We start from the raw sequence: 26,816 nt of genomic DNA, 5'->3' as shown, positions 1-26,816 counted from the left end.
CGTGCTTAAGAAAGAGAAGCGAAGTATTTACGTGACAGAGAAGCATTTACGTGGCAGGCTTCTCTTTTGGAGCTCTGTTAACACTGCATGCCAAGTACTGTGTGAGGGACGCATACGGGGGAAGTTTGAAAACGCAGAATTCCGTGGTTGGGTTGGGGCGGTTTACCACAAAGGTAGATCGCCGATCTCTTGCCGCTGTCAAGCTTGCCCTCCTTCTTTGGCACCAGGTGTTTTCTCTGACGTGGCTAGGGATATTGTACCGTCGGCGGCAAAAACGCATTGATGTAGTTCGAAAAAAAGGAATAAAAAGAGCCCCCAATGAGGAACAGCCGAAGTTTGACCTTGCCATTGGTGACTCGTGTCCGTGTATGCCGGCGGCGCCTTTCTGTTGCGCGGTATCACGCGCTATTCACGCCATAACCGCTGGAGATATCCCTTTCTGTGTAGCGGACAGGTACTGCCGCAGCGGCGGCGGAGTATCGCGTGCGATCCCCCACCTGTCGCGCGCTAGCTCTTTCGAGATAAGGCAGATAAGCGTCACCCCTTCTGCCGGACTCGGCGGAGAGACTTTTCCCCTTCATTGAGGAAGAAGGGTCCCTCTTTTTATCGTGTTTGCACAGTGCTTTCCCTGTCATGCGGCCGGCCGGCTCGATTGCCCTCTCTGCGCGTGTGTCAAGTTCCTCGTCCTTATCTGGAGCGATTGCAGGGCTGCCCGCCACTGCCCTTTCTCCCCTGGCTGCTCATTGCTTCCTGTTCGAGCACCTCCTCGAGTGGACGCGATCTCTGGCTCACTCGTCGGGCCGAGGGGCACTCGATCTGAGAGGGCCCAGGGCCGGCTGTTCCGTTTCACTGCTCTATAGTCCGAAGGGGCCGAAAGGCGGCGTACCGCGTATAGCTGCAGCCTCACTTCACCGGCTTTTCTCTGCCGGGGCGATTCGCACCGGTGGGTACCTTCCGAGCGATTACGTTATCTCGGACAAGCCCTTGCTCCCCCCGCCCCGTTCCTTGTCTATTTAATCGAATATGAGGGCGCATGCCGGGAAGTAGAGAAAAAAAAATGAATTAAGTGTAACACTGGCCAAAAAATCTGAGCCACGCGTTTTCGGCTGCCAGGGTTAACTTTCTCCGCCGCCTAGGTAGCGATCAAGGATAGGCCATGCGCGTTTGTATACGCGTAGGTGATCTTGGGTGGGATGCCGAACATTTGAGTAACTGGTTCCGAAAACTTTACTGCCGATAGTACTTGCGTACGTACCCGAGACCGCGCCCCTCGGCAACAACTTATGCGGCCGGTGTTAGCGTATCGCTGGCGCCAAAAAGAAATGAAGACGTGTGTGTGTGTGCGTGCGTGCATCAACTACCACACCTCCGCTCTATTTATCCTGGATTTTGCTCTCGTTGTCGCTTTTGTCTTTGTTGCAATGGGTGCAACGTGATTTCGGCACTGTGTCAATTTTCATGCGCTCATTGAGCATGAATGGATGCGTCCTACCCGAAAAACGTGCCCCTCTCCCTTCCGCTCACTTTTACTTTGTCGTCGATAAAAAATTGGCTCTGCTTGTACTAGTGGTGCAGCGCTGGAGAAACAGAGGAACTGGGTGTTGACCTAGGCTTTTCCGGTTTTGCTAAGTTTGCTAGGCTTTGCTAAGTTTTTTTTAGGTTTCGCGATGTTCTTGATAGGCTAGCCTAAGTGCTGAGGCGTGAGGCCAAGGTTAGCCGGATTTTGCAAGGCCGTTCCGGTCGGTCCCCCCCCACTGACAGCGATCCCAGGGGAAGACAAGATAGGTCCACCCCCAGTTGCAAGCAGCGTCAATTTTTCTTTTTGTGTTTTACTAGTCCAATAAAGACTATCACCTTAAAATGGTATAGTAAGGGGTGCGATACGCATTTTCCCCTGTTGTCCCACTCGCGCAGGCGCGAAAGCCGGCTTCACTGTTATAGTACCCTATCTGCGGTGGTGCACACTTTACAGGCGGCGCAGTTTTTTTTCTTGGTATCCATTTTTGCTAACGCCACCGGACCAAGCTCAAGCTTAAACAGCTCCGCTGTTTAAGTGCACAGGTTAAGAGCTCCCCCTACCCTCCCGGAGACTGTTTTGAGTGCTGCAGCTCCATCGATGCGCTCACCGCTCCTATTCGATCTCCACGGGCTCACAGTCGAGGTAAAGGCTTTGGGGGCACGTTCTGCGCCGCAGCCATATAGTGCAAGTGGTTACAACAATCGTCCTCTAAGCGCTAAGTGTTTTGTACTTTCAGCGTACAATAGGCTTGTTGCATGAGTGATCCGATCCTCAAGTCTTAAAATTGCTTCGCGCCACGCCGCAAAGGCACTCCGGTTCCCTGCATTTCAATCCGTTTTTGCGAGTGTCAAGCTTCCCTCATTGTCATCGTCAAATGTTTGTTTTCTGCCAGATGGAGCACGAAAACTTCCTGCTACTGTACTGTCTCGTCCTCCCGTCCGGATCCATTGTTTCCTCCCGTATTTTCCGGTATCGTCGCGACTGCTCGGTCAGCCCCTACACTAATCGCGTCACTCGGTACCCATTGTGTTACTCGTTGGTTCGTTGGTTTCCAATCCTGTGCGCCACAATCCCGTCCTAACTTCTCTCGCTACAAGCAGCGCTAAACCGACGACACAGGAAGACAGGACAGCGCCTGTCCTATGCCTTCCTCCGTTTCCTTGTTTCGTCGGCTTAGCGCTGCTTGTAGCGAGATGAATCCATACGAACTTGTCCAGTGTTCTTCCGCTAACTTCACTGCTTGCTATTAATTTTAGACGTATTCGACATGACTGCGGTGATTCCCGATTTTCGCTTCCTGCCCCTTAGGTGTTGCACCAATCGTCCCCCCCCCCCCCCCCCCACCCACGTTATCCGGAGGTCGGCGAGCTCACTCATGAGTCCACTCACTCAGACTCATTTGGACTCAAGCTCACACGTGAGTTTGAGTTCGAGTGAGCGCGAGGCTAGTGTGGCATGCTGAGTTTGAGCTTGAGTGAGTTTGAGCCGAGTTAGCCCGACTGAGTTTGAGTCCGATTGAGTTTGAGTACGCCTGAGACCTAGTGAATTCTGAGTCCATTTTGAGTTCTGAGTAGATTTTGAGTTTGAGTCCATTTTGAGTTCTGAGTACATTTTGAGTTTGAGTCCATTTTGAGCTCTGAGTACATTTTGAGTGAGTACATTTTGAGTTTTGAGTACATTTTGAGTTCTGAGTACATATGAGTTTGAGTCCAATTTGAGTTTGAGTACATATGAGTAGCCTAGCAGGCAGCTATGGTTGGCTGTTAAGTTTCATGCGTCACTGTGGGCACAGAATTAAGGTTACCTGCGGGTACGGCACCATTCACGATCCACATGATCGATTGGGAGGGAGGGGGTGTCTGATTTTTTTTAGTTTCTTGTTGAATTTTCATGACCCTAAGCACTTGCTGTATACCAAGTTACGCGGCTGGGCGCGTGAGTGATAATTGACTGGTGAGGTCATAAAAAAAAAAATTCCCCCGCATTTCCCCGAGGGGGAGAATGTGAAAGTGCGAATGCACGGTTGTCGGCCCGCTTGCGGCGCTTGCGCTCGGCCCCCGCAGCCCACCGCCTCGCCGCCTTCTCTTCCATCTCTTCCATCGGGTTTGTAGTATCACGTGTACACCACACAGTTATCAAGCCGCTATAACGCCGCTGAGTCGCCAACGCACGCCGCTGACGACGTAGTTTGAATGCGTTAAAGATATAAGGCGCGTCACTGACACTGATATCCGCGTCGCCTCCGTGGCTTGGTCGGTAGAGCGTCGCGCTGCGGCCGCAAAGTCCTCGGATCGAAACCTGGCGCCGGATGCTGTTTCTTTTTTAAATATAGAGGAGCACTGCGGACGCCGACGCCGCCGCCGCCGCCGCCGGCGGTGGATGGTGGGGGGTCGCTTATAAAGTGCATTCGCACTTAAAAAGGGTTGTCTTAACTTTTCCTCCTGACGGATCCACAAAGAGCGTGGGAAAGGGTGGTGGGAAAGCACACGGCGGCGCTGGCGTGCTGGTTGTTCGCCTGCTACTGTTAACGGCTTGATATACTAGGGGTCACAAAGGAAGAGGTGAGAGCCGGGGGGAAATGGGGGCGGGGGCTGTCCTTTCTACTGTTTCAAATGGATTAGCTGAATTGACTGGGCAGCGCCCCTTAAGACAGAATAATGACCATATTAGATTGGGTGAAATGTCAAACTGATGAGGCTAAGGCGTGTAAGGTATCAAATTAAAGGTCCCGATTAACGGAATCACGCGGGGTAATTAAAAAAATGCTTCCTGATTGTAGTCATCAGGCAGTCATAATGAGTGGTAGATTGGGTTAAAATTCAAAATGACGCTGCGAGGGCATGTGGGGAATCAAATTCAAGGTTTCGATGTGGGGAATAATTCGGGAAAAAATGCGTTATGGTTATATCATGACGTAGTCATGGTTAGTCATAGATTCGGTTAAAATTCAACTTCATGACGCTAGGGCGTATCAAATTCAAGGTCTCGATGAGGGTAATCACGTGCTTCCTGATTATTATCATGATCATGACATAGTCATGGTGGTTCATAAATTAGGTTAAAATTCACAATGACGCCACTGGGTGTGTGGGGCATCAAATGGAAGTTTCCGATGAAAATCACGTGGGACAAAAATGCAGTATGGTTATATCATGAGATAGTCATGGTTAGTCATTGATTGGTTTAACATTCAAATTGATTCCGCTAGGATGTGATGTGTATCAAATTAATGGTCTTGATGAGCGGGATCACGTGGGAGAAATGCAAAAATGCTTCCTGGTTATAACCATGAGATGGTCATGGCGAGTCTTATATTGGGTGCAAATTCGAAGTGACCCCGCTAGGGCGTGTAGGGTGTCAAATTTACGGTCTTGACGAGGGGAATCACGTGACACAAATAAAAAAAGGCTTCGTGGTTCTAATCATGAGATAGTCATTATGAGTCATAGATTGGGTTAAATTCAAGGTGGGGCCGCTAAAGCATGTGGGGTGTCAAATTGAAGGTTTTAGTTAGAGGAATCACGTCGGACATTTAAATAATGCGTCCTGGTTACAGTCATTAAATTCATGGTTAGTTTGACTTGTATGAATTCCATATGATCCTGCTAGGGTGTGCGGGGTATCAAAATAAAGGTCTCGTCGAAGGGGATCACGTGGGACAAATGTAAAAATGCTTTCTGGTTATAGTTATGAGAATATAGCAAAATGTATCTTTCTTTAATTGTTGGGTCGGGTTTCTTTCTTCCTTTCTTCTGAAGCTATATGTTGCCCTCCCAAGTCGAAAAGGTAGAGCAGAGGTACAAGGCAAGCATTTCTAAGAACTTATCAATAGGGATGCCTGACGTATTTTGAAACAAAGTGGCCCCGTAAGCATCAATGCATGTTTCTACACAAAAGAGCAGCTCTTTGTGGGGAATAGAGTAATACAGGTCTTTTATGTCCACCGAACAGGCCGAAAGGCTACTGTTGCTGATGTCTTTAAGATGATCAACGACTTCAGAGGAACTTCTAATTACAGACTCCGGTAGCTGAGAGTGTTCTAAAACTGGTGAAGGATGAACGAAACAGGCAAGATGCTCCAAAAGAGAGAGATAAAAGGAAAATCACAACTATCCCATACATTCATACGCTTTCGCATAATCTGAGGAAGATTGCAAAACGCGCTAACGTCAACGTCCTGTTCTCCGCTCCTAAGAAGCTATCCAAGCTTTGCAACAAATTTAATGAGGGCCGCGTCAAGTCCGACACGTGTAGCACCAAGCATCGCACGCCGCGTTCGTGGCCTGCTCGGATGGAGTGGTTTATTCGATACCGCTGAACAAATGCAAGAAAAAGTACATCGGACAGACTGGAAGATGTGTCGATGGCAGATTGCGCGAGCATCGCAATAACGTGAAAAAGGTAGATAACGGAAATCTAGGCGCACATTGTAAAGATTGCGGTTGTTATCCGGACCTCAAAAAGTTCTCCACACTTTATAAAGGTAACAATCAAATGTCACGGGAGATCGTTGAAGCGTACGAGATATATTCTAACAAAGACAAGTGTGTCAGCTACCCTTCGGTGTCGTTAACCGACAAAGAAATTTGCCTTTTTATCTGGTGACAGCACGTGAGCTGCAGTGATGGCTTGAAATTTCTGTGTTTCTTTCATCTTCCCTCTTTCTCTTTTGTTCCCACATAATTCTGTATTTAAGTAATTTTGTGCAATAAACATGTGTTGTTAGTCTGCGCTGTGTCCTGTCTACGCCTCGTCCTCGTGCCTTTGCGCTGTTCCGAGAATGCTATACCAACACGCCCAAGCTCATACCTTAGTTAACGGGGATTTGTTGTGTTTCGCCGTGTGATAACGCATGTGTTTGGTGAATTATCCGGTATTTGCTAAATGCAGCCTGTTCTCTGGATTGCCAGAAGTATAAGGTGCCAGTCATGTTGTCGACCAGAAAGCGCGTTAGTTGGGATGTCTATGGAGTGATACAAAATTACGCCCACCTCCCCTCGCGGGAACCCTGGTGTGATGCGACGCTGAGGGGGGTTCAAGCGCAAGCGGAGAGCAACCGTCGACCGAAAGGCCGCCGGAGAGCGGCACACCGGTTATATGCGCAGCGCGCCCGAAGGAGAGGAGACCGCGGAAGAGAGAGAGAGAGTGTGCCGCGGCTATGACGCAACACAATCCAACACAATCTACTTTAATCCAATCCAATCCAAGTCAAAGCCAAGCCAATCCAATCGAATCCAATCCAATGCCCCTCGCGAGAGAGAGTTCGCTATCGGAGAGGAGAGGGGGTGAGTGGCTGCGGACAACAACAACGGACGCACGCGGACAACAACGGACGCACGCAGGAAGGACAGGGCCGCCGACAAGAGATGCTCTGAGCGTCGCATCTAAAATGTGTGAATTATACGTATGTTGGACTATCGGATGAACGACAAAAACAGCACATTTAAAGTTCTTTTATGTGTACCTTTACTTCGCGAAAAAGTCGGTGATGCTAGTTTGTCTTGGGGCGGATAGGTTGGCGGAAAGAACGAGTTTTTGAACGTGCTACAGTCCGTGCAGAGTAAGAGTATTGCAAGGAGCATCATGTTATTCTAGAACAGCGGGAGCATCTGCGGCTTCTTTTGCAGTGCGACCCGATACGACATCGCACGGGCCCTCGTCATCGGACGCCTCATTCGTCCCACGGCATCGTTGACGGTGCAGGGTTTCTGGAAAATAAATTGAAATTTAAATCTCATCGTAGCTTAACTGGCCATTTATGGCAACGAAGTCAGCAAGCTGAACTTCGGAGGGGTACTTCGAAGGGTAGCTGTTTACTGGACGCGATGTACTATCGTGATTAATATAAATACGAACAATGTTGCGCGTGGTTTTTAGTGTATGTTCCGCAATCTAAGCGAGGGGCTGCGGCTGCGCAGTAAGAATGAATTACCAGAGGGCTTTCCCATCTTATGCCTGCTGTGCATACATGGCCCGTCGCCAGGGAGCGCAGCATGTACTGTAAAACCGCGCGCACCGTTGTTTCGTATTTCGCACCCTCCTCACCCCATGGTGGGGGAGAGTTGAGCCTTGCGTTTCGAGGAGGCGTTGGTCCGAAATAAGCGGTGCCCGCGTAAATTTGCGCCGAAATAACGAAGGTTCGCGGCCATAGGGCAATGCGCATTTTGAGGAGGGAGAGAGAGAGAGAGAGAGAGAGAGAGAGAGAGAGAGAGAGAGAGAGAGAGAGAGAGAGAGAGAGAGAGAGAGAGAGAGAGAGAGAGAGAGAGAGAGAGAGAGAGAGAGAGAGAGAGAGAGAGAATGCCAAATTATCCGAATTTACGATTTCTGGGTGGTTAACGAGGTCTTGCTGTACTTTCATATAGGGCAGGATGGGGGTGTATTATGTGAGGTGTTTGACAGTACCCCTTGTTCTGGATTAAAGTTAGATTGGTATTGTACAGTTTGGTAGTACCTTTAGTGCCCTAAGAATAACTTTGCGAGCGTTTTTTCGCCCTTTAGTAGATCCATTGTTCCGCCGTCTCCTTCCGCCTTCGCTTTCTATCTCGCTCAGCGCAAATTCCCAAGTCTACTTATTTTCGTGGGAATATACGAGTATATCATGTCTAACGTCGCTAACTTACTGCGGCGCATGGGGTTCTTGACTGATTTGGCTATCTCTTTTCGTATTTTGGCTATGTTGCTTCTGCCGTTTTTGTGTACGTACACTGTATGAGTATATCTTTGCCTGTAGCAGGTTTATCTTCGCTGCTCCGGAAAACTTCCGCTTCAGTAAAATGTTTTCTCGATATTTGCCACGTTTCACTGGCCTTGCGTCTGGTTAAAGGAAATTTTGACAATGCCGATGCGCTCTCGTGCTTGACTTCTTTTTTTTTTTTAGTCCTGCGTTTCTCATTGGAATCTTTGTATTTTTAAGCGAGTTTCCTCGACTCGTGTCTAGTTTATCTTGCCACAGCCTGGTACCGTGATTGTCGCGCTTAAGTTGTCATTCAGTCCGTGCACCACTCTGCACCCACCGTCCTCGGTTTAAGAGCGCTATTTTGATTTCCAGCGTTAGTATGAACTTCTGCGCCTTGTTCTTCTTATTGAAACTATTCTTTTTATTCTGTGCCCCTCTGAGTTCCGGAAGAACCGTTTTTAACCCTTTGATGCCCAGCATTGCTCAGGAGCAACAACCCAAACATTTTTCTTCCTTCCAGGCCTTGCGAGGTTTTGGACATTTAATGCCATATGTTAAACAGGCGAAGGTACCCGGACCTTCAAAAAATGAAAAATAGAGGGCAGCACGTACTTTTGCGTGGTAAAAAAGCGCTTGCTTATGCGTGCCGACTCGCATCGATACCGACTCGATGGGCTCGTGACAGGTAAGCGAAATTGTGCAATTTCGTTGTTAGTACAAATTACAGCAATGCCAACTTTACGTTTACGGTGTCCAATTGAACCGTAAACCATGCTGAGCAATGTAGCATTCTTATTCAACTGATATGTGGAGCAACAAGTTCCCAGAGCTGCTCAGAAGCAACACCTCATTGCATCGTCCTAATAATAAAATTGTTTTCGCGATCTTAAGCAAAAAAAAAATGTTTTGGGCGTCAAATGGTTAAACGCGATATTTTACAGCGGAAAACTTTTACTCGCGCTACTAATTGATCGTTGCAGCTTTGTAGAAATATTCGCGATTTTGGCGAAGTTAGTGGTCACAAGTGGACACCTATCAAGTTGTGGCCATGGGCTGTCATCTCTAGAACAACTCGTGAAACATTGCCCTTACAGTTATATGGAACACGAAGTATTGTGGGTAGTCTCTTCAGCGCTAACTTTGCGGGACGACTTTCGAACTATTACTTGTGGAAGTAATGCTGTGTTCAGAAGTGCTTGTCATAACTGACTGCGAGCTTGGTCTCTTTTACCCGCCGCGGTGGCTCAGTGGCTAAGGCGTCGTGCTGCTGAGCACGAGGTCGCGGGTTCGATTCCCGGCCGCGGCGGCCGCTTTTCTGATGGAGGGGAAAAGTAAAAACGCCGGTGTGTACGAGATTTCGGCGCACGTTAAAGATCCCCAGGTGGTCAAAATTAATCCGGAGCCCTCCACTACGGCGCGCTTCATCGCCTGCGTTGCGTCGGCGCGTTAAACCCTACAATCAATCAAGCTTGGTTTCTTTACGCTACTTTTTGGCCCTCTCTTGACACATCATCTCTGCTCCTTGGTACGCTGTGGCCGCTGCTATTTAACTTGCACATCAACTTCCCGCGCGATATCCGGTTTTGCAGTCGGGATAAAATCTCATTCGTCGTCTTAGCAGTGTCTTCCCAATCCCCAGTTTCTAGTCTTGTGTTTGCAGGAAGGAGGTACTCAGTTATAAAAACTGCGCCCAGAAAACAAACTCCATAAAAACAAATACACAACACGAAACAACCGCAGACGATGTGCGCGCAGTTTTTACACTGATCCCAAACCAACCAGCTCAGCTTGCCGATTTTTTAAAGCCATATTCCAGTTCCGTGTCGCTTCGGAAGTGCTATAAAAAATCCCGGGCCATCCCCACTAGCCTGAAACCTGGGTAGGGGTGAGGCATGCAGTGTATAAGTGTATTCTTGGCGCCTTGGCGTTTTATTTATTTATTTTTTTAGCCAACGGAGACAAAACCGAGGGGGGAGGGTAGAGGTATACAGCTTTGCTGTAAAAGTCTTGTGTCTCTGAAGCGCGAAGCGTTCTAGTGCGACGCGTAAACTTGTGTCCCGGTGTTTTAGTAACTACCGTGACTACATGAGACCACGCCTACGACAACAACGTGAGACGCCAACAGCCCGAGTCCCTCAGGGGCTTCGCACCTACTGATAAGCTGGCGTTGCGCTGTCCGTCCTTACGCGCTGTCGTGGAGGCTTCTCCTGACAGCTTGCAAACGACGCGGTGAAGCTATCTTTCCCCTCCTCTGGGGGATGTCGTACAGTGAAGCTGGATGTGGGAAGAGCGTTTTAACCTCCTTCCCGCTGTAGAGTCCGGTTTTGTAAGAAATTTTATGCCGAAAGTGTTTTTTTTTTTTTTTTTTTCGAAACGAGTTCGATTTGTGCTCGCTCTGGTTGGATTTTTCCGTCAGGTCTTGGTAGCTTGATTGCTTTATTCGTTATTCATGTTATTCGAGACACTTCAGTCGAAAGTTTGGCACCTGTATGCCCAGTGTCCAACAATTTAGGTTGAATGCGCAGAATAAGGACCGAAACTTGAGCCTTCTCTTGGCCACGGCGTTTGAATGTTGGCGGGCCGGCGTTTCCCCTCTCCCTGGATCCCGGATAAAACGATTCGCGTAGTCTGCCTCGGCGCCGCGCGAGGGCTTCGGGGCGCCGTCCTGCGCCGGCCGTCGCCTACTCGTTCGCGGCGCATCACCTGAGCGAGGTGACGTCACAATTGTTCGTCGTCTGCTGCTGCCGCTGTGGAGGTCGTCTGCTCCAGCGCCGCGCGGTAGTTACGAAGCGGACGCGGTTCATCTCAGCTGCTGTCGCCGCACTGTGGAATCGCTTTTTTTTTCCCCCGTCCTGCGTGGCGTGTGTGATTGTGCCCCCCAGATTTTTCTCTCCGCCGTGTCGTTGTTGTGGTTTGCGAGCCCGGTCGACATGCTCGTCCTGTGCTGTGCCGTCGGCAGATAGGTGCTTGGCGCTATACTCGGGCGACCGCATGATGCGTGTCGGCAGCCTGCGGTCTCGTCGCCGTTGTCCGAAGTGCCTACTACTACGCTGGCGGTCGGCGCGTCGTGCCCCAACCGCGACTGCTGCTACCTCGACCGCGGCTACGTAGGAAGTGCCGGGGCCCGGCATGTAGGCGTCAAGACGCAGCGGATTTTTCGTCGCCTCATGTGCGCGGTGGCCCGAGCCAAGTACCGTGGGATGTTCATGCTCAACTTTGTCTGGTGAGAACCTTCGCTTTTTTTTTTTTTCCACAGCATGGTGTCGGGCACCTGCGCGGTTGGCTGCTGATCAGCCGCAACGCCGCTTGGCGTGATCATAATTAAGCTCCGAAGAACGTGCGTGAAGGCGCTTGCTTTGTTCTCTAAATGAAAACTGCCGCTAAGTTGGGGGGCCGACCCTACCCGTAAGCCGCTAGCTTTCGGATGAAATCCTCGACGGTTATTGCGTGGACTCCTACGACAGCATACTCGCTGCCGTGAATGAGCTGCGTTCCTTTTTCTTTAACTCTTCATTAGACACGCAAGTTGGCACCCAGCTTCTCATTCGCTTTCGCGGGCCAGCTGTTTCCATCTAGTTCCCCGTCAGGTCGTAACAAGGACGTCTCTCAGAACGTCAACGTCGCCAACCGCGCGCTTTGCCAACGTCGCCTGCTTCGCAGATTTGTCGCCATTCGGCGACGTCTCTCTCTCCTCGGTCCAGCCGAATTAGCTCATCTCGTTCGCCGCTCACTCGGTCGCCTTGTCATCAGCCGAGCTCTCTCCGTACGCAGTCGAGTCACGCTCCCGAGTTCCCCCACCCCTTGACGACGCGCTGTCCGCGCATCGGCTGGCTAGCCCTTCGTGTGCAGTCTCGCTTGGCTTGCTTGCCGTCGTCTGCGTATACCGGAGGAGTGGTTTAGCCGGCGCGCGCGGATGCCGTCATCAAGGACACTCGAGATCGTGCATGTGTCATCATCGAACTGTTTGCAGACGAATTGGAACACCGCGGCGTCGTTGCTAGGAGACGTGACCTCGTTTCCAGCCTTTTTTTTTTTTTCTTTCTTTTTTGGGAGCCCAGTCGACTTCGTGTAGCAGTGCAGAAACTGAGTGCGTGAGCGGCTGCAGCTGCGTTAGCGCTTTTTGTCGGTCGTGACGACTGCGGGTAGCGGCACAGAAGCCCCCGCCGGCAGTAACTGCGGGTGGCGGCGTCGCTGCGCGGGCTGTACGTGGCTTGTTATTGTCGCACCTGTGATTCCTGTTCGGTTTGATTAATGACTCCGTGATCCGCACTTCGTCGCCATCTCTTTAGGAACTTTGTGTCAAATTAGTGTCGCTGTGAGGTAATCGATGAACTCGCTAAACAAGTGTGTACACAAGACACTCCGGGGCGACAGATGGGAAAGGAGGGAAGAGATTATGGGTTAGGAACTACTCCACGAGCGGGGAATAAAGTCACCCATATGGCAAATAAAACGTGCTTTGTCGTGTACGTATTGTTTATGAGCTACGGCTGAGAGTGACATTTGGGAGAATTGTTTACGAGCTACGGCTGAGAGTGACATTTGGGAGAAAGGGAAGGAACGCATTAGCGTTTGTCGGCTGTTGTTGCCAGCGCGCGCGCTGGGTGTGCGCGTGACATGCGCACCTGGTGACTCATTGACAGCTGTCATCGCAACAACTCCGAATAAAAACAATTCCATCGGGGGAGCCTTTCAGCGCCTGTTTCAAAACACGTGTGGGCGAATTATCTCGTTACTTTTCGCATATTCAAAACATCTTTCCGAACGTGCTGCTCTGAGTGGACAAGGGTCACGTGATATCGACGCCTGAGCGGCGGGTATTCGCCTGAAACAGCCTCGACATTTGGCACATGCGAATTCTCTCCTTCGTCTGTATAGCATGTGGTTATTTCTCTTTATCCCTAGCAAACAGCTTACTGCGGGCACATGTGACCTTTCGGCCGTTGGCACTTTCAAATGGATTTCTTATTACCTCGCGGTTTCATTGAGACAGCCACTACACCTTTTAGTTACTCCTAAGTCTGCAATTGAGTCTAATAGCGAGTTATAGCCGAACGGAGAACTGGTCCCGGTACGGTTCCCGGTACCCGGTACACCCGCGCATGCGCACATCTAGTGATCTCTGGCCCTCCCACACCTGGTGCTATAAGGTACTGCGTATTACAGGCAACTTGATTCGGCGTTGAATAGATGATATAGAGGAGGGTGCGGTGCGCGTCGGTGTAAGTCTGAGGGCGGCTTAATCTCTTGTGAGTCGGATGTGTGGGTTGGGGACGCCGCTTTTGCATGTAGTCCGCCAAGATGTCCGTGTAGCGCAGGCGAGCGACATAAAATTCGCCCATGGATTGCATTAATTATCGCAGATCATGGCAGCGTAGGCAATGAGCGATAGACCTTTTAATTCGTTCATATTTAATAACATCACGACATGGTCTAAACGGTACATGCTGCGCATGCGCAGTTACATGTTCTTGTCGACAGCGCCGAATATAGGGCCGCTAGCACAGCCCACGGATAAAATGGCAGCTCCCAGGACTGAGAACTTGTTACTGAAAGCCCGTTAGCGGCACGTTCCGAAAGCAGTCACGGGCCGTTGCCGTTATCCCAGTGCCGCGGTGGCGATGTTCGTGAAGGATGAATGAAGGCTTGACACGTGGGGAATGATCTACGATTTGATACCGGTGTGGGACAGTCTGCCCTGCATAAGCGTCAGTGATTTGCGTTGGGAAGCCTGAGTAGATCGTATCTAATTTTCGATCGGTTCCTTCGCATGCCGTGTTCTATCAGTTCGTTATTTGACGGATGACGTGGCTCTTCTCTTCCGATCTTGGAACAGCGCCGTCCAGTATATATCGTTGCACCTCCAAGCCATGGACTAAGCCTCTATAGTGTGCCTCCCACTTGAATCGGATGCTTTTATATCACGCTCCTCCAACCTTCTCTTCAAACGTCTTCCTGTCGCCTCGTCTTCCAAAGCTGCTTGCGCCTTTCGTCGGTCCGGCGCACGGTCCGTATACTATGCCTGTGGAGGCCAAAGCGAGTCGGTTCGCGCGCGCACGCGATCGTTGCGTGCGCCGCGGATGGATCGTCTCGATTTTCGGGCGAGACGCGATCTGTCACGGCCGCCTCCGACTCTTTTGTCTCGTTTCGGATAGGCATAGGCCGTAGAAACGTTCGCCGCGAGGTGCGTGCGCACGCCGTTGCGCCTGTGACCCAATACTCGTCTGGCTCGATCGGCCCACTTCGAGATCGATTAACCCCCTCCGGGACGAGACGGACATCGATCTCGGCCGTTCCTCGATTTACTTGCTTGTTTGTTTCTTTGTCATTTCCAGCTGCTGCCCCCGCGAGGGTGTATACACAGCGTGGCCCGCTTTGCGATGCATGCTGGGATATAAACAGGACGCGTGCATGCGTGCGCCCCGTAGCGATAGCTTTCTTCTTGTGGTTGGTCTTGTACAGTGCCGCATTTGTTTCCGTTTCGTTTTGCTGCTTTTGCCGTGTTGTGTATTGGCGTCTCAGCCCTGTAACCTGTCGTTGGAACTTAACGCGCCAATTCTGCGCATTGGCCCGTTTCACGGCGTATTCCTTCGTTTCGTTTGTCTTCAAACAACAAATAAAACGCGTTTATTTTCAAGAAAAAAGAACCATCTTATTCCGTCGCCCATCCTGGATCTCTTTTAGTTATTCACGCTTCACAAGTCGGTGGTTGGTGCTTTGGGGGGTTTGCGTCTATCAATTCGCATTCATACGTGAACGAACTGCGCGTTTAAAAAGTCTCTGCATTGTCGTGCGTGCGTCGATGCCGGAAGATGTGGAGGCTACGTGTGACCTTTGGGGACGCCGTGTGGTTTTGATCTCGACATCAACAAACGGCAAAGGCGTAGCCTTTGCGAAAGTGTGCTCAATGGTTGACAGCTGACTGGCTGGTTGACAGGCATTGTTGATCGAAGAACGCGCGGAGACGAGGTCGATGCAAAATACGCCGCTGTACAAGCGCTGACTCTGCGGCTATAACGTTTACTAGTTGAAGGTCGGCTTTTCTGTGTGCTGGTTATTTTTATATATGTGTATTTGTCCCCGTCTTGCCGTGGTGTTCGATCCGCAATACGCAAGCAGTCTGTTAGGCCGTCGCGGGCGGTCGCATCGAGTTTGCGTTGTCCGGTGGACGACGCGTGTTACGTTCCCGACTGCTGCGTATGTCTGTAAACAGCGCGCACGAGGATTCGTCGTTCGAAGTTGGTAGATAGCGCGATTATCTTGAAACTGTTTCGGAATTACCTTTAAAAAATTCATTACACGTACATTAAAAATCCATTACACGTACATGCGGAGAGTTGTTGTGAGGCAAGTTAGTGCGGACCACTTTAAATGTTACGTATTGTTTTACTTGCCGTAAATAGGGTCCGCGGAGGCAACACGCATCCTTGTTTTGTTTGATACAACCCGATCAACTCCGTTCCGACACCCAAACGCGTGTTTTTTTTTTTTTTTTTTCGTTCACAAATATAAACGCACTTTCACATTCCCCGCTACACTTTGTAAGTCGTTGACGTGTGAACGTCATGCTAGCGTTAAAGCTGTACGGTCTAATGGAACCAGAGGTGTACCACTGCAATCGCACATTCACGTGTATTGGCGCTAGCTTTTGTAGTAGCCTCCGCCAATCTCCCTAAACCAAGTTCCTAGACGTCAGGGTGGAACAAGCCCGGCATTTCCGGTGCCATGCGAAACTTTAATTGAATGTGTGTATTTGCCGCGCCCCGCCTTAAAAACGACCTAAAAGATACCAAATCACCATTAATTTACGAAATAATTGCGTAGAATTCAGGTATAATCATTTTTACGCAAGAAAAATCACCCAGGGCGATTGTACACTAAAAGAATTACAAGTAATAAAAAAATAATGCAGCATTGCTGTGCCTAAAACCCGGGGCTATCGTTCCAAAACTCAAAATTCTACTAGCTGCTTACGCTTTTTTTTTTCTACATGGTATTTATTGCACTACATGTCAATCTGGGAAATGATATTTACAACGCATATTTACAACTATGTACACGTACAAATGAGCTTATTACAAGATGAAACACAAAAGTAGACACAATGAACAATTATGTACACTTGGTTTAAAACGGGGGCCACAGTGAACAACTAATACGGAGGGGGTACCAGTCGGGGCGCGATTCATTTCGGTCATAGTCGTATTTATGATTAATGATCATTTGGGGGAAATGTGATTTGAAAAAAAAAAAAAACAAAACCATAGGTTCAGCGTGCCTGTCCAGCGTTCGCGTTTTCAGGAAACTATGCAGAGCGAAGGGCGGAGCTCTCCTAGAAGTTGCATAAGAGAATAGGAGCATTTCAAGCGAAGCAGTGGATGACGCTGCGTGCAGGCGCACAGGAAACGTCGGGCTTGTACACCCACAAGGAAGCGGTGTCTCGCGTAGAGCGAGAAAGTGCCTGGGTGAGTTTTCTTTTTATTATACAGAATAAAAGTGTGGCTAGACGACGTTTAAAGTAGCACAATTGTCATTCCAACTGGGAAACGTTCAGAACAAAACGCGTTTTCTTGGTCCCTTTAAAAGTTGTCTGTGTGAGCTAAACAAGCATTGATTTGATTTGATTGATTGTAGGGTTTAACGCGCCGACGCAACGCAGTCGATGAGGCGCGCCGTAGCGGAGGGCTCCGCATTGATTTCGACCATCTGGCTGGAGATCTTTAACCTGCGCCGAAATCTCGTACACACGGGCGTTTTTTTGCTTTTCGTATCCATCAGAAAAGCGGCCGCCGCAGCCGGGAATCGAAGCTGCGTCCTCGTGAGCTGAACGAGGACACGATTATACGTTCCTAATGGCTATTTTAAAATGGGAGAGCGTCCAGAAAGCGATCGAAATGCTTCCCCTATAGAAAGTTCACAACGGTTGACCTCATTGACTGCAGCTTGCTCTCGAAGTCGTCACACCCGTGCTGCCGTGCACCGTTAGCTTCTCGCGGTTCATCCATCGTCTACGCATTGGCGCCCTCCACCCAGAGAGTGTTGTTGCCTGGGGGTGAGAGTGAGCGTGACGTGACGCAAGCAGCGCCCCATTGTGCCAGGTGGGGAAGGTGACTCTGGAGACGCGGCGTTGACCGCGGGGTCGCGCGGAGGGGTCAGGAGGGCGTGGACACGTCTTCTGCGGCGGCGTTGCATGCGACCGAGCGGCGAACGCGCGCGCGCGCGCATGCATGAGTGCGTGTTGACGGCTGGCGACCCAGCTGCGCAGCCAAGTGCGCCCGGTGCCTCGTCCCACATGCGGCGGTGGCCGCGCGGTGTTCCCCGCCGCTAGTGGTCTGCCTTCTGTCCACGCAACAGCCTTCGAGACCTCGAAAATCGATTGCGAGTGCCGCCCTTCCGCCGCCAGGCGTATGACACAGATGAACACTGACCTGGTGCGGGACGGCTCTCCTCCTCCTTGGATTTAGCTGTCCCCCGCTCCACGGCTCGGGAGAGGGGAGAAGTCTGAGTATCGAAGTTCGCCCGGCGCAGAGTGCTAACGGGGACGGTCGAGTTAACCTCTGCTGGCTGCAAGTAGTGACGACATTTTATTAGAAAAGACGTTTTATTGGTAATGTATAGTGAATAAGATTATCCATGCTCCCCAAAAGCATCAGAGGCGTCATTACCCAGAATGAGTCATCTTGACCAGTGCGAGCAGCGTTATCATCAGCATAAAGACAGTCGGGAATCCACATCGCCATCGTCTAGAGCTACGGGATTCTCTCCGAGTGCTTTGGGCTGCTCGTGGGTGCTTCCCTGATCCGCGATTCCTAACCTCTCGCCTGAAGGAAGACCTTCGCCGATAAATCATATTTCAGTAAAGACATTCCATGGTAAAGACCTTGTATAAAAGTAAAGACTTTTCATAGTAAAGACTTTTTATTAGCTGAAAGTGTACGGGCTGCGTTTTGTGTCGGTTCCGTTTTATTTACTACGAACATCGAGGAAGTGATGTGCGAAATTGCAGCCTTGGTTACCACGGAGCTAGGAATGGCGCTTTGCGTTGATTCCAGTTTGTCGATTTTCGTCCGCAATAACAAAATCACGGTGAACTCGCGGAGTCAGGACTGAAACTTCCGGCGAAGCTGTTGCTCGACCCCATCGCCTCGAAATATAAGCCCGCAAGCGTCTCGAAGAACCTACCTGTAGGACACCGTGAAAACATAGAACGCTTTCGAGCGTTTATATTGGCGCCAATATATATATATAAGAACTGGATATGGGGCGGAAACGAAATCACTTTTTGGGCTCGTAACGGAGAAGTTTCGTGTTTGTTCGTCTCTTCTTTCATTCATTGATTCGCGCATAAGCTGCGAATGTGTGCGTTGTATCTACCGCGCTGTAATGCGTAATTCTTTTTAGGTAGTTACTTCTTTTTTGGAGGTAGTTACTACAGTCCTGGTGTATGTGCGTGTGTGTGATAGAGAGAGCGGCAGTGTGCTGGTGCGTAGAAACGTTCTATGGAAAGTCACTTTCGTGCTTAATCATAAGCTAACACCGTTTGCTCTCCGTCCGCTTGCCCTGCGCTGTTTTGGATGGCGACGTGCAGAAAAAGGGCGGCTTCTAGAACCGAGCGATAATTATCCGCAACCTTTGGGCATGCCTGCTCGGCGCGAGTATGTTTCTGCCACGCGTTTTTACCTGAAAATGTGTCGCAAGACCGCGCGCAGAAATGCGCTTTCAGTGCAGCCGAAATCCCGCGCGTACATTTAGGAGGACCAGGGCGGCGAATGTAGCGCTTGCGATATTGGCACCGCCATTTGGGTCCTACAGAGCGGTACGGTAATCCATGACTTCGTGCATCGCAAAAAAAAAAAAAAAAAAAAACGATGGAGGACACAGGGAGGCGACGGGCACAGCGCTTGTACCCGTCGCCGCCCTGTGTCCTCCGTTTTTTTTTTTTTTTTTTTTTGCGCTACACGAAGTCATGGGTTACCGCTACCAACTAGCCCAAACCCAAACTCTGATAACCTACGGAGCGGTTTTCTTTGCGCATATCTCTCTCTCTCTCTCTCTCTCTCTCTCTCTCTCTCTCTCTCTCTCTCTCTCTCTCTCTCTCTCTCTCTCTCTCTCGCCCTGAGCTTGGTTGGTCTTATCTAGTCTGGTATTGTCTTGTCTTTGCTTCCCAGTCTCCGGCCAGGCAACAGTCTGGGGGAAGCGATTATAAAGTTATCGCGTTCCTTCCATAGTCTCTGTGTGGCGCCGGCCTCAACTCTTTTCGTTCTGCATAAGCCGGGCGATACTATCGTGCCCGCGCACTCATTGTTGTGCCCCGCCGTCGTTGCGCGCACTTTCAGCGTAAGCCTAGAGACGGAGGAAAATGAAAAAAGAAGAGACGCCGGCGTAAGCGCTTTTCAAGGGGCGTACTCAAGGTACGCGCGTGCTTGGAGGCATGCAGTGCTCGGAGGCGTCGGTTGGTCGGCTACAGAAATCGGCCCGCTGACTGTGGCGGCTGTTTGGGATCCTGGAAATCCTTTCGCATCGTCTCGTTCAGTACGCATGCTGTTTTGTCGCACCACGTTGGTGTTTGAATTCTCTAATGCCAGTGTCGTTCGCAATTGACGCCAGCAGCTAGTATACATCCGCTTCGAACGAAATTATATACGTTGTCCGGCTGTGGGACTGATGACCCCACTGCTATTGCTTTTGCTGTTGTCGGCGTCACTCGAGCCGGCTGCAGTGTTTCGCGGTTCACGTGTCTGCAAGTACGGGTCTGTAAGCGAGTCTTTGGCGTCGCCGCTCACCAACGTGTGTCTATTCGGTGTTTCAGCCAAGCGTATGCACAAAGCCCGCTGTCCCTTGCCCGCTCTCCTCCTCTTTCTCCCTCACCCTCCTTTCCTCTATATACGAGCTCCTCGCCGGACCCGTGCGCACTTCGCAGCCCGGTTTTCCGCCGGGCTTTGTGCGTCCCGCTTTTTGTGCTATACACTGTACCTTTTAGTTGCCGCGTCTTCCCTTGGCGCAACGCGACCTTATGCCCTCAGGTCGTTTATAAACGCTGCCTGCACACCACTTTGTCGGGCGCTGCATGCCTACCTCTTTAGCATACGCGCCTCCTCCGCCTTTGTTCTTCTGCGCCTGCAACGAGCAGGGATTAAATGGGCCCTTTAGTATGCACTGTGCGGTGGCGAGACCGTCTTCAAGCGTGCACTCGCCGGGTTGCCACGTTCGGGTGGCTCGATGGTCAGCGTGTTTCATGCACGCGCTCTGCCGCTCGCTGGAAGAGTGGTGCAGTTCGTACTGGCGGGAAACGGTAGCACGCTGCTTTCACAACCGGGCATTGGGGAGCCACCGCAGTAGGCTGGCGGGGAACGAGCCGTATGTTAATCTCAAGGTGTCTCAAAGCCGCCTTGAGATTCATTCTTGGGACCTTGCCGGGAAGCATGCTGTTCATTCGGTCTCGGTAGTGATAGGGCCCGCATCGAGGGTGTTGAAGCTCCAGCTGCTCTGTTGGGGGGTGTTCCCGCGTCCACTGCGAAGCTGTTGCCACGTTCCTACCGCGGTGTAGGCTAAACCTTCGCTATAACACAGTCGCTTTGTTCAAGATCTCGCTTTATTCGAAGTGTTTCGTAGTCTCCACTTCAGCAGGGCACACAGGGCAAATTTTCTTCGATTTTACCGAAGTGTCGCTTATAGCGAGGGCAATTTGCGATACCGTAAACTTTGTTACAGCGACGCCTTATTGCGCCTATCGAGTACGTACACCTTGCCGCACGAAGCATTCTCGCGGACAACACCGCCGTAAAGGGTGGAACGGGGCCGTTGCGCAAGCGTGCTCTGTGTTCACCGCTATGCTGCAGGCCGGCCAACAGCGTCGTCTCGGCCTGGTTGCGCACACCGTTATACAAAATCGCGGTGATGGATGGAGCTGCGGCGGACGCTGCAGCACTGGCTGCGCTGCTCGCCAGGCCTGCGGCGTCGCCCGCGGGCATGGAAACGCGCGAAGCTGCAGCGCCGGAGGACGACGCGGAGCAGCTGCAGCGGCAACGCGGACATTGTTCGTCGCCCGGTGATTTATCGCGCCTTGTTCCCACGCCGCCAGTGTCGTCCGCCGCCGACCTATTCGGCCAAGACGACGACGCGGCCTGCGGGTCGACCCCCCCGTCTCTTCGCAATTCTCCCGCCATCATGCCGGCGATCGCGCGTCTCCGCAGTGGAGAGCACGCCGTCTTCTGGAGGATCCTCCCGCGGGCGCGGCGGTGGCTAAGGCGTTGTGCTGCTCCGTCCAAGGACGCGGGTTCGATTCCCGGCGGCCGCTTTTCTGATGGAGGGGAAAAGCGAAAACGCCCGTGTGTACGAAATTCCGGCGCACGTTGAAAAGGTCCCGAGGTGGTCAGAGTTAACCCGCAGCCTTCCACAGCGGCGTGCTTCAGAGCCTATAGGTGTAGCTTCGGTGCATTATTCCACAATTTGACAGAAAGAAAAAGAAGATATTGCGGGCTGTGCACGTTGTTACTGTGTAGTAGTTTCCGTTAACGCAGTGCTTTCAAGGTACACAACACCCTCAGGTAACCCTGAAGTAACCGTCAAGTTACCCTCGTTACGACGGAATCTGCGGTGCAGTAAACTGCCTTTGTTATAAGCAGGAATTTGTTAACGACGTATGTGAATTGCGCTCAATGCATTCCAGTGGCGACCATGAAATAGTTGGAAGAAAGCCGGATTTCGAATAAACCGACTTTGTTGTAACGAGGGTGTACTGAATATAGACATTAAACGGCTCTTGCCTGACTAGCCTCTTCGCATTTCGGGAAAAAGCGCGTTTCTTCTGTTGTTGTTGCTATAGGCTGTGTGGTGGTTCAACCCTCATCGGTTTCACATCCGCTCGTAGTAATGACTGGCGCGGCCAGGAAGTTCCCGTGAAAGTAAGCGGCAGATCAACAGGAAGTCTAACCAGGCTTTCGACCACACATTCTTGGAAAGTTCTAACTTGATTTCTCGTCGCCCTTTTTTATTTATTTTGTTGTTCCCTTCTCATGGCGCTAAATGTGGTCGTCTCCCTTACTCTGTATACACACATTCCGCTGCTATGCAGAGTGGCCATCGCTATGAACAACGCGCGAGCTGACGTGCGGGTGGTTCGCTGCGAACCACCCGCAAATGAAAGGCGCATCTGTTAAGATTGACGCTGCAGGACTCGTCTTCGCGAAGGAAGGGGGTGTAGCGGACGCGCGACGCTCTTGCGTCTTGCGACGTGCGGAAAGGGGACTGGCTGAAGGAGGGGTTTCTTTTTATAGACGCTACCGGCCAGAGCGCCGTTATTCCCGAGGCCACCTCTGCTGCTGTTTTATAGCTCGGGTGCCGTCACAACCGCCGCCGCCGTCGCTATATGCTCTGTGCGAGGTCTTCCGCGACCCCGCGCCACAACAACCTGTCGCCGCTCGTCAAGCAGAAGGCGAAGGTTGCCTCTTTCTTGTGCAGGGCTCGATATAAACTGCGATTCTGTGCGTGTCTTCGGTGGCCAGAGTCGGCTGCGCGTTTTTGTGTGATGGTTGTGTGCTCGCGTGTTCCGCCTATTTTCGCTCTTCTCGTTTCCATATGGAGTAACAAGCCAGGCTCGGTGCTAGGCTATACTCTCCATCATTGAAGTTCTCTCTATCTCTCTCTCTCTCTCCCTCTTCCTCTCTCTCGGCTGCAAGCGGATCCGTCGTGCGGCTCGTCTCTGTATTTGGTGCGCACGTTCCAGACCAGGGTTTTGGCGCCATCCTTTTGACTCTTCGGATGAAGCTACTTAGGGATATCCTTCAAACTAGGGGGTTTTGCGCGGCCGAAGCTACACTTTGGTGAAGAGGTGCGCTGTGGTGGAGTACTCCGGATTAATTTCGATCACGTGGGAATGTCTTTTTTTAACGTGTGCCAAAATCTCGACACACGGACGTATTCGTTTTTAGCCTACATCAGAAAAACGGCCCCGGCGGCTGGGATCGAAACCGCGCCCGTGGCCTAGGTAGCGCGCCTTAGCCGCCGAGGCACCGTGACTGCTGCTTATCTTTCAACGCGGTGCTCCCCGATACCTGTCCCGTGGCTCTCTCTTCAAGGTTTTAAACGTCCAGCCACGTGCGCCACACATCGGACGGTTCTCGGCACACGCGCGTGCGGGCTTTCAAACCGGGGTCCTTGCTTTTGGTTTGGAATCCTCTTGCCTTAGGTTTACAATCCCCTCGTAGAAGTGTCATCGCAGTGCTCCTTTACCGAGCCGCAAGTACGAGTTTGTCTTGGAGTGTTCGCGCGGAACTACACTCCGCCCCGTCACGTTTCCCTTCGTGAAGTTCGCTCTTGTTCATTACGCACGTGCAAGGGGTGAAAGCGTTCTTTACAGGCCTTGACGGGGTTGTTTACTGCGCGCATGGCTGGCCCGGAGGGCGTCAGGTGTGGGGCCTTCGTCAGATTCCCCCTCACCCACTCCTTGCGGCCTGAAAGGAGTGAGGCTTGGCACAGTTATTATTCCTGCTGTACATATCTTGCGTCAAGTTCAAAAGGCCCTAGAGTTGCAGCTTTGCACCTAACCTGCGAAGACATATTATTGCGCATGCGCAGTTTCGTCATCCTGCGAAGCGGGTCGGGGGATATGCTTAATGAGCGCTACTCGTAGTTTCTCGCTGCCGAGTGTAAAGATCACTGCAGCGTTGCTTAGCCGGGTGCTTTTACGTAATTGTGCGCGTGCATCGCAGATTGAGTGGACGCACCGGAAAACCGCGGCAAATGGCTTATACCGCTGCAAAGTGGTGGTGCATCTATACAGGTAACCTGAACCCATTCTTTCATCCGTGCAAGCGACACGGGAAAGCCGCTCGCGGCCTCCTTAACGCGAGCAACGGCCCCTTTTTGTCGACTTCGAAACAGTGCGTTACGGAGCGAGGGGGGAGCGCGTAATGTGCCGGACGTGGCCAACTTGGCGGTTCTTGCGCCTCTACCCCCATCGTCGGTGCGCTGCCTGGTCGACAAGGTTTATGCGCGCCCTAGCCATCCGGGCGCCGCTGGCCGTATAGACGCCCTTGGCATTTAGCCGCCGCCGCCGGTGCCTGCCCGTCGCCTCCCCTACTTCGTCGGCTGCGTCGCGCTGCGGTGGGGTGTTTCGCCTGTCCACTTCGGTGCAGCGTGGCGAAGCCTGCCAAAGGGTGTGGCGGCCGGCGGTTCCGCACGGGTAGAAATGAGCGAACCCCCTCTCGAAAGAGAGATGAGTTCAGCGTGGCCGTGTTTTGAAATTCTTTGCGGCACTTTGTATAATACACAGACTGGGCTGCTCGAAGGGCATGTCTTTGCGCATGAGTGCAGCAATGGGGCATCAACGCGGTCTACGAGCGGAACGGCGCGATGTCCTCCTTGTGGAAGGAGAAAAACACGTTGGCTAGACGAAACCAAACAGGAAAGCAGCCGTGGTGGTCTGTGTGCCAGCCTAAACTTCCGCTGTACGATTACACTTTAGGTGTGAGTCGGCGCCGCAAGGGTGCTGACTCGTCACTGGCAAGTTTTCGCGAGCTTGCATCCACGTCAGTCTGTTTTCTTAAGCGTCGCGAGTGTTTAAGCCTTGGGTGCCCCCTGTGAGCAAGCAGAACCGTAAATAAGCACGTGGAACGTGGGAGTTTGGTTAAGCACTCCGGGCCTTTTGTCGTCCCTATGAAAGTTAATCTGAGTTAACCTGCATCATGGTGCCGATTGGAGCAGGAAAAGATGAAGTATTCGGCTCTTCGCTCTAAATTTCACGCTTCACTGCGTACCTTTGTTTCGTTACACCCTGTAACTATTCTATTACTTCTACTTCTTCACCCGCCGCGGTGGCTCAGTGGGTAAAGGCGTCGTGATACTGAGCACAAGTACGCGGGCTCGATTCCCGGCCGCGGCTAACGCTTTTCTGATGGAGGCGAAAAGCAAAAACGCCCGTGTGTGCTCGAGATTTCGGCGCACGTTAAAGATCCCCAGGTGGTCAAAATTAATCCGGAGCCCCCCACTACGACGTGCCTTATCGCTTGCGTTGCGTCGGCGCCTTCAACATTATAATCAGTGAATGAACCTCTGCTTCTTCTACTTCTACTACTACGTCCACTTCGAGGGGAACACTTAACTACTTCCGCGCGAAGCGTATACTTGGTCATAATAGTACCGTCGTGTCAAGTTTCGTTCGTATGTCCAAGGGCGTGACCTTGGCGGAAACCCCTGCACGTGGAGCCCCTGCGTATGGTAGGCGCCGATCCTCGCGCCCGTGACTGCAAGCGCACTCACCGCACGTTTCAGATCTGTCACGTGCGCGTGCTCTCGAAGAACGCCGCCCACGCTAATAGTGGCACCCACACACAGCCTGCTCGTGGTCATTATTGTCTTTGTCTAGTCGTCGTTGATCCACCACTCCACCACCGTCCGTGACGTCATTTGCTTGTGCCGGGCCGCGTATTTCCAAACGCTTCGCTGCACAGAGCACCCACGTGACATGTCTGTTCGCGCGATGGAGAACCGTATTTCAACGTGGTTATTGGCTGCGCCCCAAGCCTAAAGCGACCTAAAACATACCAAATCACCATTATTAACAAAAACGACCCGTAGATTTCAGTTTAGAAGAAAAAAATGAAATGTAGAAATAAAATAGGCAATGAAAAAAAAAAGAAACGGATCGACCTGCTGGGGCTCGAACCCAAGCCGCCAGCTCCTATACCCAGTGCTCTACGTCAAGGCTACAGAGCCAGAACAGCGGGTTCCCTTTAGCAGGCGCTCAAAAGAATAGCGCGCGCAGTGACATCACACGTGTCACGTGGGTGCTCTGTGCAGCGAAGCGTTTGGAATCACGCTGCCGGGCCACTCCTCTATGCTGTCCTATACCGCTCGTGTCGACGCGATTTGCAGGGCTTTCGTCATTACGCAGCCGAGGTCTTGAGGCGAATGTTCCGGCTAATCCACCGCACGGGGCGTGTGATGGTTGCATCGCTCACGCGCGACCCTGGTCTCGTCGTTCCGCGACAGTGTGCGCGGCTTATAGTGACGAGGTGTACACGCAGCGAGGCTAAAAGCACCCCGAGATAAGCCGAGGCCGGCGTCCTTCTAGCAGCGTTGCACAGAACTTGACGAGGGCCGGACGTAACTCGCGAGAATAGTGCAGGCAGCCACACCCCGGCTCGCGCCCGATATATCTGCGATGGCGGCGTTAAAGAAGCCCTAGCGGCTTTGTTTCTATCCGCCTCCCTCTCTCTCTCTTGCCGCTGTAAGGCGACCGTAATGAATGCCGCCTCCAAGGCCTCGGCAAGAGACGCGCGGCCTCTCGTATATAATGCGCTCTTCGCTGTGATGTCAGGAGTGGCAGGAGAAGGACGGCGCGCGGGTCGGGTTCACTGATGCTCTTCCGCGACAGCCTGTTGTTGTCCTCGTTTGCAAGGACAGGCGGCTTCCCCTGTGACCGGGTCGTCCCTCCTGTGCTCGTGGTCTCATGCCTTCGTCTTCTCACGACCCCCCGTGTGTGTCATGTATCACTGTGGCCGCCTTTCCACCGCTCATCCGGCCGAGTGCATTCGATTAGCGCCAACGAAACTCTCCGTTCGAGTGATTAATGGGCGTTTCATTGTCGCGTGGGGAAGGATTGCGGTTAACAGACGGCGT

The 26,816-nt window shown here is 51.7% G+C and overlaps 1 protein-coding gene across 2 annotated transcripts in view; it reads left to right on the top strand.

The window, feature by feature from the left end:
• LOC144166608 (MOB kinase activator-like 2) overlaps positions 1-26,816 on the top strand; it is a 145,132-nt gene that overhangs the window by 27,921 nt on the left and 90,395 nt on the right. Inside the window, exon 1 of one of the 2 annotated variants that reach the window (XM_077696122.1) lies at positions 10,927-11,418. The exons of the other annotated variant lie outside the window; for it this stretch is intronic. Within the exon in view, the coding sequence (XP_077552248.1) occupies positions 11,363-11,418 (56 nt within the window). The 5' untranslated portion in view covers positions 10,927-11,362. Of the gene's footprint in view, positions 1-10,926; positions 11,419-26,816 lie in introns of those variants that run through there. 2 annotated transcript variants of the gene reach the window in all.

This window comes from Haemaphysalis longicornis, unplaced genomic scaffold, assembly GCF_048455015.1.
Source record: "Haemaphysalis longicornis isolate Haplotype H1 unplaced genomic scaffold, Haemaphysalis longicornis Haplotype H1 scaffold_18, whole genome shotgun sequence".
In the NCBI taxonomy this organism is placed as follows: domain Eukaryota; kingdom Metazoa; phylum Arthropoda; class Arachnida; order Ixodida; family Ixodidae; genus Haemaphysalis; species Haemaphysalis longicornis.
The sequence above is the reverse complement of the archived record's forward strand: the minus strand, read 5'-3'. Positions and strand labels throughout refer to the sequence as shown.